The sequence below is a fragment of the Trichechus manatus genome, unplaced genomic scaffold (assembly GCF_000243295.1).
Source record: "Trichechus manatus latirostris isolate Lorelei unplaced genomic scaffold, TriManLat1.0 scaffold00108, whole genome shotgun sequence".
Taxonomy (NCBI): Eukaryota; Metazoa; Chordata; class Mammalia; order Sirenia; family Trichechidae; genus Trichechus; species Trichechus manatus.
The window spans coordinates 5,734,494-5,750,078 of NW_004444044.1; the positions used below are offsets into that span (position 1 = coordinate 5,734,494).

The following is a 15,585-nucleotide window of genomic DNA, read 5'->3' on the forward strand; positions in this document are numbered from 1 at the left end:
TCAATCTTCCTTGTTTGTCGTCCAGCTTTCACATGCATATGAGGTGATTGAAAACACCATGGCTTAGGTCAGGCACATCTTAGTCTTCAAGGTGGCATCTTCTACCAGACACAGAAAGCCTTGAACCATGATATCCAAAAAAAAATTCTGGTGCAACTGTATAATTACTTTGTCTTTAGTTCTTGTGTCAAGCAGACTGCAGTCACAAGTGGCCTCACACTTGCCACTAACCTTAACACTCTTCTAAAATCTATTATGCAACACAGGTGACACGGAAATGTTAGGTCATTGGCTCTTAGCTGCGTGATAGCACTTATGATAAAAGAGACATTAAGTAGACACATACAAACATAAGGTCATCTACCCTTTGCTTTTTCCACTTGGCACCCACATTCTCTGACTATTCGTGTAATGTGTTTTCTTTGATATGTAAGAGTTGTATTTTAACTTCTTGATTGATTTCTCCTGGGATATAAGCAAGAGCAATGGCAGAAGGGAACAGAAATTTGAAAGGAAAAATTCATTTAACCAGGATGTCTATGAAATGGGTTTCAGTTCTTCTGCTGATACAACTGAGTTGTTACTTTAGCTCTGGAACTTGTGGAAAAGTGCTGGTATGGCCAACTGAATACAGTCATTGGATCAATATAAAGACAATACTGGATGAACTTGTTCAGAGAGATCATGAAGTGACTGTTCTAACATCTTCAGCTTCCATTCTTATTGATCCTAACACACTATCTGCTATTAAATTTGAGGTTTATCCTACATCTCTTACTAAAGATGATTTTGAGTTTGTTTTCATGAAATGGATCAGGAAAATAACATAGCATCTGCCAAAAGATATATTTTGGACATATTTTTCACTACTACAAGAAATGGCTTGGGAATATTCTGATTGTATTGAAAGGCTCTGTAAAGATGTAGTTTTCAACAAGAAACTAATGGTGAAACTGCAAGAATCAAGTTTTGATGTTGTTTTTGCAGATGCCATTGGTCTTTGTGGTGAGCTGCTGGCTGAGCTACTTAAAATACCCTTTGTGTACAGTGTCCGTTTTACTTCTGGCTACACATTTGAAAAGTATAGTGGAGGACTTTTAACCCCTCCTTCTTTGTACCTATTGTTATGTCAGAATTACAAGATCAAATAACATTCTTGGAGAGAGTAAAAAATATGATATATGTGCTTTATTTTGACTTTTGGTTCCAGGGATTTAATAAGAAGAGGTGGGATCAGTTTTACAGTGAAGTACTAGGTAAGTCATGTTTTTAGTTGGTAGAATGAAGTCCTAACTTTCCTTGTGCTTTTGAAGGTAAGTTTGTGTAAATAAAAAGTCAGATGAATTTTTTTGTAAGTAAAAGATGAAATGAGCTATCAGCCTCACATATATTATAGAGAGGTTTCTATTACAAAATCAGTTAGAAGAACCCAGTGGCCCATCACTAGGACAGGAGACTCCAGGAAATCAGAAACCCAAAAATTAAGATGTTTAGAATTTCTTTAATTAATTACATACCTATTTTGTTGTACTTTTTATCTTTGAAAAGTCCTTATAAACTTCAAAGAATGTCTGGATGAACATAGACATGTAGATTGAAGAGTGACATACATATTTCTAGCATAAATGTCTATGTAACCAAAACCAAAACCTGTTGCCATCGAGTAGATTCCGACTCATAGCCACCCTATAGGACAGAGCAGAACTCATACACAGGACTTCCAAGGAGCAGCTGGTGGATTCTTATCACTGACCTTTTGAATAGTAGCCGAGCTCTTAACCACTGGGCAACCAGGGTTCCAACCATCTATGGAGCATCTGGAAAATTACATCTCCTGTAGCTCAGTTTTTATTATTTATTAATTAAAATATTTTTCCATATTACCTTCTCAGGAATCTTTCTACATTGAGAGACATAGCGGCTTTCTTCCAGACTTAAAAACTTGTAATTTGTGACTACAATATTTTATTAATCTGCTAGCCAAATAGCCATAATCAAAATAATATATTCTGCATAACTTACGCTTAGTGAACCTTGAGGTTTCTAATGATTCCACATTTCTTCACTAAGTGCTTGCAAATCATCTGTCTTACAGGCCTATGATGCTGTTGAAGGGTTGATGTAAAAGTTATTAGTCTATTTTTTGAAGACTACGTCTCTGTATTTTAAAAAATTCAGAATGAGCAAATCTCTCTATTTCCATAACTTTATCAAAATTTCCAGCAGTTAATTACAAATAGTTTTATTTAATAATTAAATACTATTCAGCACTTAACTTGAACCAAATGCAGTAGTTGGTACAAAGAATTGAGTCATACTCGCAAACACCTCACAGTTTAGTTGGAAAATCAATTGTCAAGGGACTGGCTTGTTAAATTGTAGAAATGAAACTGAGTACTTCTGGGAAAGGTATTTCCATAGCTATGGTAGGATTAATTGATTGGGGGACTTACATTCCAGTTGTTTGCATTTTTGCATCTGTTACTTTTGCAACTTACAGAAAACAAATGCATATTTAATTCTCCAGTGGCTTAGGTTTAATAATTGTTTATGATGGTGGAACTACTGATGTAACATTAGAGATATAAGTCCACTCTCACATTATTCCAGCTCCCTTCAGAAAATTACCCTGATATTCAGATGATAATTAAGTTACCGCAACCTTTTGTTGTTTCTTTTCAGGAAGACGCACTACCTTATTTGAGACAATGGGGAAAGCTGAAATATGGCTTATTGGAACTTACTGGGATTTTGAATTTCCTCACCCATTTTTGCCACATTTTTACTTCGTTGGAGGGCTCCACTGCAAATCTGCCAATCCTTTGCCTAAGGTAAACCTATTACTGTTGGTTTTGTGTTTTCAGTTGAAATGATTCTACCTTCTTCGTTCGGAATGTTTGACAGAAAGATGTGGGAAGTGCAGTAAAGTGACCTACAAATTAGAAATGCATGTATTTCCATGTCACCACAATCATGACAGAATAAAGTGGGATACCTGTGAGACTTTGCGAATAGGGTCTGATAAAGCCTTCATTATTCAACACATAAGAAAGTATCAGTCATTCATTCAAAGAATATTTTTAGAGTGAATATCATATTTCAGGGGAGCTAGGTGCTGGTCGGATATGCAGAGAAACCAAGCAGACATGATTTCTGCCCCCTACCTGCCCCACCCGACTACACACATACTTATATTCTAGTTGGAAAAATGAACAGAAGCAAGTAATAAAAATAAAGTGAAAAAAGTATTACGATAAGGAAAGATAACAATGCTAAGGGAACACCCAGCAGGGATCCTAAAAAGTAATCCAGACTTGTTGATAATTAAGGTGAAGGGTGTGCCAGAATAGGTAGAGGAGACGGAGGAAAGAGGAAGACAAAATGAAAGCAGCTCGAGTAGTAATGGCAGCCAAGCTCTCTTAGTTGAGCAAGATGAAGAGTAAAGAGAGATGATGTGGGAAAGATTAGTTGGAGCCAGAAGGAGTTGGAAACATCTATTAAGGGCACTGGGAAGCCAGTAGAAAGAGTTAAGCAAGGGAGAGATATGATCAGCCCTCAAGATGAATTACTGGATTGGACTGTGGAGGAACAAGACTGTGGAATGGCAGACCCCTTAGAAGGTTGTTGAAGGAGATCAGGCAGAAGATGATGGGAAACTAGACTAGAATGGTTTATAGAGTGAGGATTATTCCTATAATACTACAGCCCCATATGGTGGTTGTATGGAAAATATTAGTTAATACATATAAAACACTTAATATTTCTCTGGCACAAAATAAGTAATATAAAAGTAATATTAACTGCTGTAATTATTGCTATTTTGCTACTATTACTAGTGCTATTGATCATTTCATATGTGTCAGGCACTTTAGATATAATTCCCATTTAATAAGTACTGGTTTTTCAGCAGATCAGGATTATATTCTGTAGCAAAGTCCTAAAGAACAGATATTCTGTGGAGTTTTTTTAAAGCGGATGTACGTGTTTTGACAAACAGATAAAGCCAGTTGAAATGCTTAAATTTTGCTGTCAGGATTTAGGCTCTTCACCAGTATTGTAGCTTAGAGGAAGACCATTCCTAAACAATATAAATGGGTGAACATAAATGGGTATTCCTGACAGTATTTGCCGCCATCCCAAAGTTTACTTGCTTTACAGCCGTGGTTTATAGCATTGTAAGCATTCATTGTTTGAAACCCCAGAGTTTTACATCCTTGAGAATAAAAGGGATGATATAGCCTATCTATCAGAGGAAGTGTTTCCAGCCATACATAAACCCTATAGGAAACCTGAGTAAAACTCCCTTTGAGTGTTTTTTTTTTAAAAAAAAAAAAAAAAACTCTTCGCCTTCAAGCTGATTCTGACTCATAGTGACCCTATAGGACAGGAGTGGCTGGTAGATTTGAACTACCGACCTTTTGGTTAGCAGCCGAATGCTGAACCACTGCTCCACCAGGGCTCCCCTCTGAGTATATAGGTATCTATATCCTAGCTGCCGGATAAAATGAACAAAGAAAATGTATCTTGTGCATATAATAAGGACAATAAATTCTGTGTACATAATAAAGATAAAATAATATCTACCAATTATATCTGAAAATTCCCCTTAGTTTGAAAATACAAAATAATTCTTTCAGCATATAGGATAATATCCCTTACGAAGGAAAGCAAGAATCTAAAATATTTTAAATTAATATTACACCTTGAAGACATAAAATGAAAAGCAAGCATTCTTTATTGCACTAGCATATAATCTATTAAGAGATCCATTTTGTCTACCTTCTTACTGGTAGCAGCATAAAACTGAGATCCTATTCAAGGATAAAAACTCAATATTTATTTGGAGTGCAAATTGTGTAGGCTATATATAATATCTTTCATAGGGTCTAACAGCTGCTGTTAAGATTAATGAAAATTTTTACAATCTAACCTTATTCGTGAAAGATTTTCCCATTCACATTAAAGGAAAATGATAATCTTAAGAGGAGAAGGAAACGGGAGGAGGAGGATGAGTAGTAGTAAAATAGTTAATATATATAGTAAAATTATCAAATTGTAGAAACAAGATTTGAATCCAAGTCAATGACTATTATAAAAAGTGATTTCTCCCCTCCCATATCACTTGCTTTTCCATCAATTATTAGACTTTCAGATAATTTCTGACTTTTTAAAAACAAAGCAAAACAAATAAAGCACCTGACAAAATACATCAAAAGATTTTAAAATTTTTATAGCCTTTGACCTCGTAATATGAATCTACACAGAGGGAAAAAAAAACCAAGATGTGCAGAATCAATATTTATGGCAGTGTTATTTATAAAAGCAAACATTGGAAGTAATCGAAATTCTAACATTAATGAGAGGTTAAATAACTTATGCATATCCACACAATTATAATCATTTCATCAATAAAGGCTAAATTACACAAAAGCGATCATTATATAAGATTAGCTGGAACCCTAGAGGCAACATGATAACTACAATATGATGACAAATTTCTTGTAGAAAAAAGATGTATACAGTGGGATTATAATTTTCTAAATATATGTCATATATACATTTTGGCATATGAATAGGATAAATACTAGAATGAAAGCATACAGATTTTAAACACTCTCAGGATGGAAAGTGTGGGTGAATCTTACTTTCTCTTTTATATTTTTCAAACTTTTCCAAAATTTCTTACAATCAGCTTGCATTATTTTCATGAAGATGTCACACAATGAGAATGAACCAGTCCATGTCAGTGATTAATCTATAAAGAAAAGCTGTATTACTCTAAGTACCATCAGGGTCCATCTTCCACAGCAAAGATAAAGGAGGTATTGGACAAGCCAGTGAGACACAACTTTAAACACAGCTCACTTTAAATGCTGCTGTGAGTCACTGGAGTCATACAGAAAACCTGGTTGCACCACGTGATTCATAGGAGTAGTACAGTGAGCCTCATGCTGAAACTGACGTCCTCAGGTTAAAATTACACTTTTGATGAAAGCTCTGAGTAATATATAGTCTGCACAGTAGGGGTTTGTAATATATTTTCTTTCGTTTGTCTTTTCTATAAAAGCAGCAAAGGAGTTTTGAAAAGAAGTTTCATGCTAATGATATTAGGCTCAGAAAGTATAGTTTTTATGTTGGACAGGGCCAGTCATTATTTTATAGTGAAAAAAGAACAAGTAATGAATTTAAGACAAAAAGAATTTAAAAAAAAAAAAAAAAGATGAGTATATGGTTTTGGCAAGACATCCAGGAAATTTCGGCTCTGAGTTTTTTTTTTCTTTTTTTCGTGGCAGAGTGCATTCGTTGAGGAATGTGAAATCATTCTAATAGTGAAATTAGCTTTATAAAAAATAAGGTAAGGATCAGGAAGCACAAGTCAGAACAATTCTCAAACAATTCCAGGCGTACACATCTTCACCAGGAACTTTGTGAAATTCATTTTGAATCCAGCTTGTTTGTTTTCATCAAAATACATACTGAAAATTTCTGGTGTACAAAACTCAACATGCCCAGTAATACAGGGTGTACTTCCCTCCAAATACCTCTCCAAGTGAATTTCTGTTGATTCTCCAGAGAAATGGTCCCAACAGTTTAATTTCATTTTTTATTGTAGTTGAACTTTGTTTTCCATAAAAATTTCTTTTAAAAAGAGGCAATTAATTAAAAGAATGTGGCCAGTACCATTATACAAGTAAAGTTATTGGGTTTGCAACTGAAATTTTACAATTGTTTCTAGATTGGATACCCCCTGTAGCAATCCTCCATTATTATTGTTTTATCAACCTTTTCCCTCCCTCAAGCTGTCCCCAAACCTGAGACTTTCCTTGCTGAGAAGATATCTTCCTTTTTTTTTGACCACATGAAAGGCAAACTCCTTAATTACTAGCAAGCGATCAAGTTCCTGGAAAGCCTGATTTTCTGCAGAACTAAACTCTCCTAGCTGATATACTGACTGCCTTTTGCTACTCCTTCTATATTTATAAATTCAAGTGAGAAAGCTTTCCGATTCAGATTTTCAGCCCATTGAACAGTTGCAGCATTTTAGTAAGAACACATGCTGAGGGTTCCCCAATAAAGACTTTATGAACAAGACAAGGTCTTCTCCTGAGGGATGTTTCTTCTTCTTCATCTTCCTCTTCATCATCTGGATAATCCACTAAAACAACTAACTTCCCTTGGTAGCTGTTACTGACATAGCCAAATTTGTAGTTTTGGAAGAGGATCCATTAGAACTTGCTGTTGATGTCTGAGTCACTACAGATATACTGTTTGTACTGTTTGTTCCATTAGCAGCACTAGCAGAGTGGGAGAAAGTAAATTTGAAGCCACCAGAAGATTTCCTTTTAGGAACGTTTTCCATGTCTTCACTTTGCTTTTTTTAGTCTCCATAAATTTTTCATTAAGTGTCTGGAAAATCATCTTCTGGCTTAGATTTTTCCATCCATGCTACAACTGCTTTTCCTTCCTCCTCTTCATCTTCATTAAACCACATTTCTTCGCCCTCTTCCAAGACTTTTGCATCTCTGAGAAATCTGTTGCTATGCAATATACATAGTACACTGTTGAGTTTCTGATTTTGTCTTTCTCTCTCTTGCTCATAATTTAGTCTTCAGTCCTTTGTCTGAACATATTCAATCAATTCAAGTGCCTTATAAAAGTTGTCAACTATATGGGCAGTAAGAGACTTGATATCTTCCACTCTTATAAATTCAAACAACTCAACCACAGCTGAATTCAACAGATTGTATGGAATCCCATTTTCCAGAAGAGCATTTATAACTGACTCAAAAAGATTTCCCTTGGTAATGTAATGGTTATAGAATTAGTCTTTAAGGTCATTTATCCGCCTCATAAAGAGAAGGGCACAACAAAGCCAGGAAAGTGTGCTTTGAATTCATCAAGACCAAGACTCTTCTTAGCAAGTCTTTGTTTATAGCATAGTTTTTTATGTGGTATGTGTGATATTCCACACAAAAAGTGAGTAACTCTAAAATTAAGGCAAACAGCTGTGCTGTTTGTTAATTATACGGATAAATTTGTGTTGTATTTGTTAGATCCAACTATATTATCTTTTTCACATTTGTCTCCTGAAGTATTAGCCAAAAGTGGTGCTGTGAGGACATGCATACAATGGTTGTAGAAGAAATTTAAAAATTCACTTTTTTCGGTTTTATTAGTTGTAGCCAGCATGTTCTCTGGATCAATTAGAGTTTGTAGACGTCCCATTAATTGAACAGCACCTCCTAGCTCAGGATCAGTATCACAGATCATTTGTTCAATTATTACGTTAATGAGAAGGATATCGAAATCACTCACCTAGGCTTCTTGCACTACAAATTCTCAGACCATGGATGGACTAAACTCTACTAGATAAGAAAATATACCTGTAGCAGCTGATCTGACTTGGAAATCATCCATTCCCAATATAATTTCAAGAGCAGGAAGAATTCTCGATTTTGCCAAAGTTTTGAAAAACGCATCCCTGTTTTGAGGTTGTAATGTCTGAGAAAAAGCACAGAATTCCTTGAAAAAATTAATCAGTTCACGCTGTTTATCATTATCTGTAGCCTCGTCTGTTAATTGTCCAAAACTTCAGACAAAAACTTCTCATCTTCCTGCAACATGCTGATTATCTCAACTTTGTTGAAGAAAATAAAAGACGTACGAGTAGAAAGAAAATTCTCTTCAAAAACGGATGGGGTAGGCAAATGATGTCCTGAATGTACTGTACCTTGTAAGTCTGATGTATTTTTTACCTTAGTTCAGTCTATTATAGGCATAACTTCCTTAAACTTTGCAGTTTTGGTCAAGAATTCTCTATGCCCTTTTGGCTGAGCCAAATCAGGGTTACATTCAAGGCATCGCTTGACAACCAGAAAATATACCTCAAACAAAGTTGCCTTAATTAGGTATAAAATCTCTCTAATAATTTCATACAAATGGTGTTAGCCTTCAGTATTTTCTAGGTTCTCACAAGCTTGGAACAGCTGCAGTAGTTGTTTAATATAGCCTTCATTTTCCAAGGCCACAGCCAGCTCTTCTCTATGGATAGGTGAGGAGAGAACTGAGGTAACTAAGTCAGCTATCTCTTCCAGTTTATCGAGTTCACATGGGCAGGTCAATCAGATGACTGATTTCAGGCATTTCTTCAAAGCGTTCTTCTGATTCATTAGTCAGGTTCTGTGTGACTTTCACTGATGGATCGTTACCTTGAACCTGACAGATTTTTTCCCAAATCTCATCACAACCAGCTTTTTCCTGAAAACTTAGAGGCAGATCGTAAGCCTCAGCTTCTGACCAAACAATTAATGTATCCTGTTGTTTCTGATATGCTGTGTTTGGATTTATCTTTGATTCCAAGAGTAGTGATCCGTCGGACTCGCGGCATCCCACTGAGCTCCCCCACATAAGTGGAGGAGACGTGCCCGGTGCCTCGATCGTCCCACTGCCGGTTATCGTTTAGAGTGTACACCTTCGCTCGCCATCGCGTATTCGACGTGGCTGTTGTCCCAACAGCTCCAGCCGCCGCTTCCTCGCTCGCCTCGACCGCGTCCCTCGCTCTTAAGAGACAGTAGCGGAGATGGCGGCAGCGGCGGCGGCTCCAGAGAGGCCCGAGTTCACTATGGCTCCAAGGGTGCAGCCGTGGGAAGGAGCCACCAAGACCTCTTCGCCGGGAGTCCCCGCTACCTCTCACTTCACCTCCGCACACGCCCACACTCCCCTCCCTTTGCCCCCCAGAGCTCGCTAGCTCTCCCGCCGCTGCCTAAATATTGTTCAATATTTCGTTGCTGTTTCATGATGAAGCAAATTCTTTCTTCACAGGAAATAGAAGAGTTTGTCCAGAGCTCTGGAACACATGGTGTTGTGGTGTTTACTCTTGGGTCAATGCTCAGTAACATCACAGAAGAAAGGGCCAATACGATTGCATCAGCCCTTGCCCAGATTCCACAAAAGGTAGATAAAGTGTCTTTATGGTGAGCAAGTACTTCACTAGTCTGTTCAACTCTGTAAAGTGTTTGATTATGGAAATTTTCTGCAGGAAGGTAAACTATTAATAGCTCCAATTTATCTCAAATTTCAGTTTAAAAAAAAAAAAAAAGGTGTTAGCTGTTAAAATAATACAGGTTGTTTTTAATTGATAATTACTTTAACATTAGTACTGTGACAAGAAATACATATATTTAACAGGTACAGTGTGAAGTTTTGTCATTATAATGATGCTGTTGCCAGATATACAGCAATCACTGAATTCTCTCCTGTCATTTGCTCCACTTTCTTGCAGGATTCCTGAGGGCACTATACTCACTGCAGAAAGGAGTGAATTTTAATTAGACTATTAGGAGAAGGCTAGATCAGATAGGAAATTAAAAAATACTTCACAAAACCACAAATTCCGGAAAAAGATGAACGTAAGTACACTCCCAGGTCGTTCAAAAAAAAATAATAATAAAAAGAGAAAAACAGGTTAAAACAAAATTTAGGAGATGAGAGGCAGATGATAAATAGATAAAAAGTAAATAAATATGCAGATAATTAGGTATCCACTACTGTTTTTTAAACTAGAGTTATGACTGCCTAACAAACAATTCCCTGGAAACCCTGGTGGCGTAGTGGTTAAGAGCTACCTCTGCTAATCAAAAGATCGGCAGTTTGAATCCACCAAGCACTCCTTGGAAACTCTACCAGGCAGTTCTACTGTGTCCTATAGGGTCGCTGAGTCGGAATCGACTCGTGGGCAACGGGTTTGTTTTGTTTTTTGGGTTTTTTTGGTAACGATTCCCCAACTCTTTGAATTTGTCGTTGCTAATCTCATTTCTTCTACCATGGGTGAAATAGTTACATTCCATACCTGATGATATATAAAAATAAGTTCATTTAATATGGGTATTCCTATTTACTTCAGTGTTATAGCAGTTCCAATTTCCTAACATCTCTTGTCCTCATTTCCTCTGTCATATGGAAAAAGTTTGACTAGATGATCTTTTAATCTCTTTAGAATTCTAACTCGCTATAACTTTGCAATTCTATTCATGGAATAAAGTATTTTCTTCACCTTAATAGGTGGTGTGGTGATTTGATGGCAAGAAACCAGATATCTTAGGACCCAATATTCGACTCTATAAGTGGATCCCCCAGAATGACCTTCTTGGTAAGATTAGAGAACAAATACTGAAAATATGAGTAATAGCCAATCAGAGGGATAATAGTTCAACAGAAAACCAATTGTTGAGTATTTATTATTTAAAACACAAAAATAAAGCATAAGTTCTTTATATTTATATTCTAGTTCTGAAGGGAAAAAAGATGAAATATAAGAATTGGCATTTCATTATATACAGTCATAATCCTTATACCCAGAAACAAGGTTATCTGTATTTCAGGTGTAATCACCTCTTGTATGGAATTTTTTAATAGCCTTGTGGTTTATGTCTCTGTCTCCTAATAGTCCCACCTCAAACCTATCCTTTCCACGGCTGCAGAGGTATTTCAAATGCAACTGAACAATAACAGCCCCTTCTTTAGAACCAGTGACTCTCCGTTTTCTATGAAAAATATTCAAAATCTTTATCATGAAGTGATGGAACATTTCATGATGTAGTATCGCCTTCCCTTCTTCTGAGTCCAGCACCACCACCATCACACTTCCTGCTGCCTTGGACACCCTACATACCAGACTCAGTCACTTATCTCACTATTTCTTTAAAAGAATATGCTCTATTGTGTCCCCCTTTTTCTCCCCCTCATATTGTTACTTTTATCCAGAACACTCTGCTTCAACTTGTCCACGCAGCAATCTTCTATTTACCTTTCAGGTCTCCAGGCACACACCAATTCTCCCAGGAAGCCTTCACTTACTACCCCGGTAGACCTAGCTGCTTCCTGCTCAGTGATGTATAAGCAATTTGAATACAGTTTCATGGGCACGATAATCTGTTTTCTAGAAAACACCACCTCATTGAGTTCCTTATATTTCCCATTTCTCATTTTATTTTCAAGAATTATAATGGATAATTTTGCTAAATTTCACTCATTCCTAGGTCATCCAAAGACCAAAGCTTTTATAACTCATGGTGGAACCAATGGCATCTGAGGCTATCTACCATGGGATCCCTCTGGTAGGCATTCCCTTGTTTGTGGATCAACCTGATAACATTGCTCACAGGAAGGCCAACGGTGCAGCAGTGAGTCTGGACATGAAAACAATGACAAGTACAGATTTGCTCAATGCTTTGAAGACTGTCATCAATGACCCATTGTGAGTGGTTATAATAAGTTTTTTCGTTTGTTTTTTGGTGATGTTGGGGAAATGCTTAGTCAGAGGTTTAGGAGAATAAGGAAATTTTGAAATAGCCAATAAGGAGAATGAGCAGAACCACCGAATTTGGAAATGGAAGAATTATGAGATGAGAACAAAGTTGAAATAGGGACCACAAATGTTATAACAATACTACTCTGCACAGTGTGTGACTTTCTCTTAGCATGAGACTCGTTAAATGTTTTTAACTATTCTAAAATGGTTTATTTTTAGTAAATCAGCATGACATAACCAACCTCAAATTTCCATTACATTTAATAATTACCAAAATTTCCATCCTAATAATTTGATCCTATCAATGGAAATGGTAAACAACTAGGGCTGAAATTTTACATAATTAAAACCATGAAAAATGAGGATATCAAACCAAACTGATTGCCATCATAAGTGTATTCAAAGTCTTAGTTCTTTTGGTAGTGATTGTTTTTGTATTATTGGGAAGACTTGTCAAATTAAAAAGTGATTGACCTGAAAGATACACGTTGGAATGTTGTTGTTAGGTTCCATCAAGTTAGTTCCGACTCATAGAGATCCAATGTACAAGAGAACAAAACACTGCCTGGTCTTGCGCAAACCTCATAAACATTGCTATGTTTGAGCCCAGTGTTGCAGCATCTGTGTCAATCCATCTCGTTGAGCGTCTTCCTATTTTTCGCTGACCCTCTACTTTACCAGGCATGATGTTCTTCTCCAGGGACTGGTTCCTCCTGATAACCTATCGAAAGCGTGTGAGACGAAGTCTCACCATACTCACTTCTAAGAAGCATTCTGGCTATACTTCTTCCAAGACATATTTGTTTGTTCTTCCAGAAGTCCATGGTATATTCAATATTCTTCACCAATACCATAATTCAAATGCATCAATTCTTCTTCAGTCTTCCTTATCGATAGTCCACTTTTGAATGCATATATATGAGAAGATTGAAAATAACAAGGCTTGTGTGAGGGACACCTTAGTCCTCAAAGTGACATCTTTGCTTTTCAACACTATAAAGATGTCTTTTGCAGCAGGTTTGCCCAATGCAATACGTCATTTGATTTCTTGACTGTTGCTTCCATGAGTGTTGATTGTGTATCCAAATAAAATGAAATCCTTGACAACTTCAATCATTTCTCCATTTATCATGATGTTGCTTATTGGTCCAGTTGTGAGGATTTTTGTTTTATATTGAGGTGTAATCTATACTGAAGGCTATAGTCATTGATCTTCATCAGTTGGAATGTTGGAATGTTCCTGTTCAAAAGTCAAAATTTCTGAAACCAGAAATATTTGATATCCAAAATATCTGAAAGCATATATTAATTAAAATTATATAAGTACTACTATTATTATCATAATTATTACATATATATTTGTCCTTTTGGTTCATAATGAATTTAAGAGGAAATAAAACATTTTATTTGAGAATATATCATTCTAAATGATTACCATGTAAAGCATATTTTATTTGTTATAACTTTAAAAGAAATATACCTTTCATTTGATGAGTTCATATAAAAGTATATCTCTCTAGTAGAGATGTGTTTATACAACTTTTAATTTTTAATAAATGTAATGGTGGAGTTGAAATATAAAGATAGTTTTTTATTAGCTGATGTAAATTGAATGCTTATCACATGCTAGGCATTGTAGTAAGTTCTTTGCTTGTATTAAGTGACATGTTCATTATGTTCCTTCTCTATGATATTGCAAAAATGCTTCTAGATTAATGTCCTTCTCTCAAAAACCAGCTCTCTCACTGTGTTTTTTAGTAACAGGTTGAGAAGTTACCTCCATTACTATTGCTACAGTGCCATACCATAGCACTTCGGAATTCAGAGTTAATAAACCATATGCCTTTATTCACTCTTCTTCCTCGATCATAATTATTTTTTTTTTTATTGCTGTGCTTTAAGTGAAAGTTTAATTCAAGTTGGTCTCTCATATAAAAATTTATACGTACATTGTTATGTGACCCTAGTTGCTCTCCCTTCACTGTGACAGCACACTCTTCCTTTCCACCTTGGATTTCCCGTGTCCATTCAACCAGCCTGACCCTCTCTGCATTCTCATCTCACCTCTGGACAGGAGCTGTCCATTTAGTCTCATATATCTGCTTGAGCTAAGAATCACAATCTTCACGAGTATCATTTTATGTCCCATAGTCAAGTCTAATCTTTGTCTGAATAGTTGGCGTTGGGAATAGTTTTAGTTTTGGGCTAACAGAGAGTCCAGTGGCCATGTCTAACAGAGAGCCTGGGGGCCATGTCTTCCAGGGTCCCTCTAGTCTCTATCAAACCATTAAGTCTGGACTTTTTACTAGAATTTGAGTTCCGTACCCCACTTTTCTCCTGCTCTGTCAAGGACTCTGTTGTGTTCCCTGTCAGGGCAGTCATTGTGGTAGCCGGGCACCATCTAGTTCTTCTGGTCTCAGGCTGTTGAAGTCACTGGTTTATGTGGCCCTTTCTGTCTCTTGGGCTAATACTTTCCTTGTGTCTTTGTTGTTCTTCATTCTCCTTTACTCCATGCATCTTAGATGGCCAGTCACTAGCTTTTAAGACCCCAGACGCCACTCACTAAAATAGGATGCAGAACGTTTTCTTAAAAAACTTTGTTATGCCAATTGACCTAGATGTCCCCTGAAACCGTGGTCCCCAGACCCCTGTCCCTGCTACTCTGTCCCTCCAAGTGTTTGGTTGTTCTCAGGAAACTTCTTAGCTTTGGTTTAGTTCAGTTGTCACTGACTTCCCCTGTAGTGTGTGCTGTCCTTCCCTTCACCTAAGATAATTCTTGTCTACTTTCTCATTAGTGAATAACTTCTCCTTCCCTCCCCACCCTTGTAACTATCAAAGAATGTTTTCTTCTGTGTTTAAACCCTTTCTTGAATTCCTATAGTAGTGGTCTTATGCGATATTTGTCCTTTTGTGACTGACTAAATTTACTCAGCATAATACCTTCCAGATTCCTCGACGTTATGAGATGTTTCATGGGTTCTTTGCTGTTCTTTATCGTTGCGTAATATTCCATTATGTGGCTATACCATAATTGTTTATCCATTCTTCTGTTGATGGGCACCTAGCTTGTTTGCATCTTTTTGCTATCATGAACAGTGCTGCAATGAACATGGGTGTGCATATATCTATTCGTGTGACAGCTCTTATTTCTCTAGGATATATTCCAAAGAGCAGGATTACTGGATCCTATGGTACTTCTATTTCTATCTTTTTAAGGAAGCGCCAAATCAATTTCCAAAGTGGTTGTACCGTTTTACATTCTCACCAATACTGTA

The 15,585-nt window shown here is 36.6% G+C and overlaps 1 protein-coding gene and 1 pseudogene across 1 annotated transcript in view; one reads left to right on the forward strand and one right to left on the reverse strand.

Moving 5' to 3' along the window:
* Positions 1 to 530: 530 nt before the first annotated feature.
* Positions 531 to 15,585, forward strand: part of LOC101343453 (UDP-glucuronosyltransferase 2B31-like) — a 22,443-nt gene continuing 7,388 nt past the window's right edge. The window contains 7 exon segments of the mRNA XM_012557560.2: positions 531 to 1,110; positions 1,113 to 1,256; positions 2,683 to 2,831; positions 9,823 to 9,954; positions 11,062 to 11,149; positions 12,039 to 12,087; positions 12,089 to 12,256. Coding sequence (XP_012413014.1) covers positions 534 to 1,110; positions 1,113 to 1,256; positions 2,683 to 2,831; positions 9,823 to 9,954; positions 11,062 to 11,149; positions 12,039 to 12,087; positions 12,089 to 12,256 — 1,307 coding nt within the window. The 5' untranslated portion in view covers positions 531 to 533.
* LOC105756646 (serine/threonine-protein phosphatase 4 regulatory subunit 3B pseudogene) lies at positions 6,927 to 9,797 on the reverse strand (annotated as a pseudogene).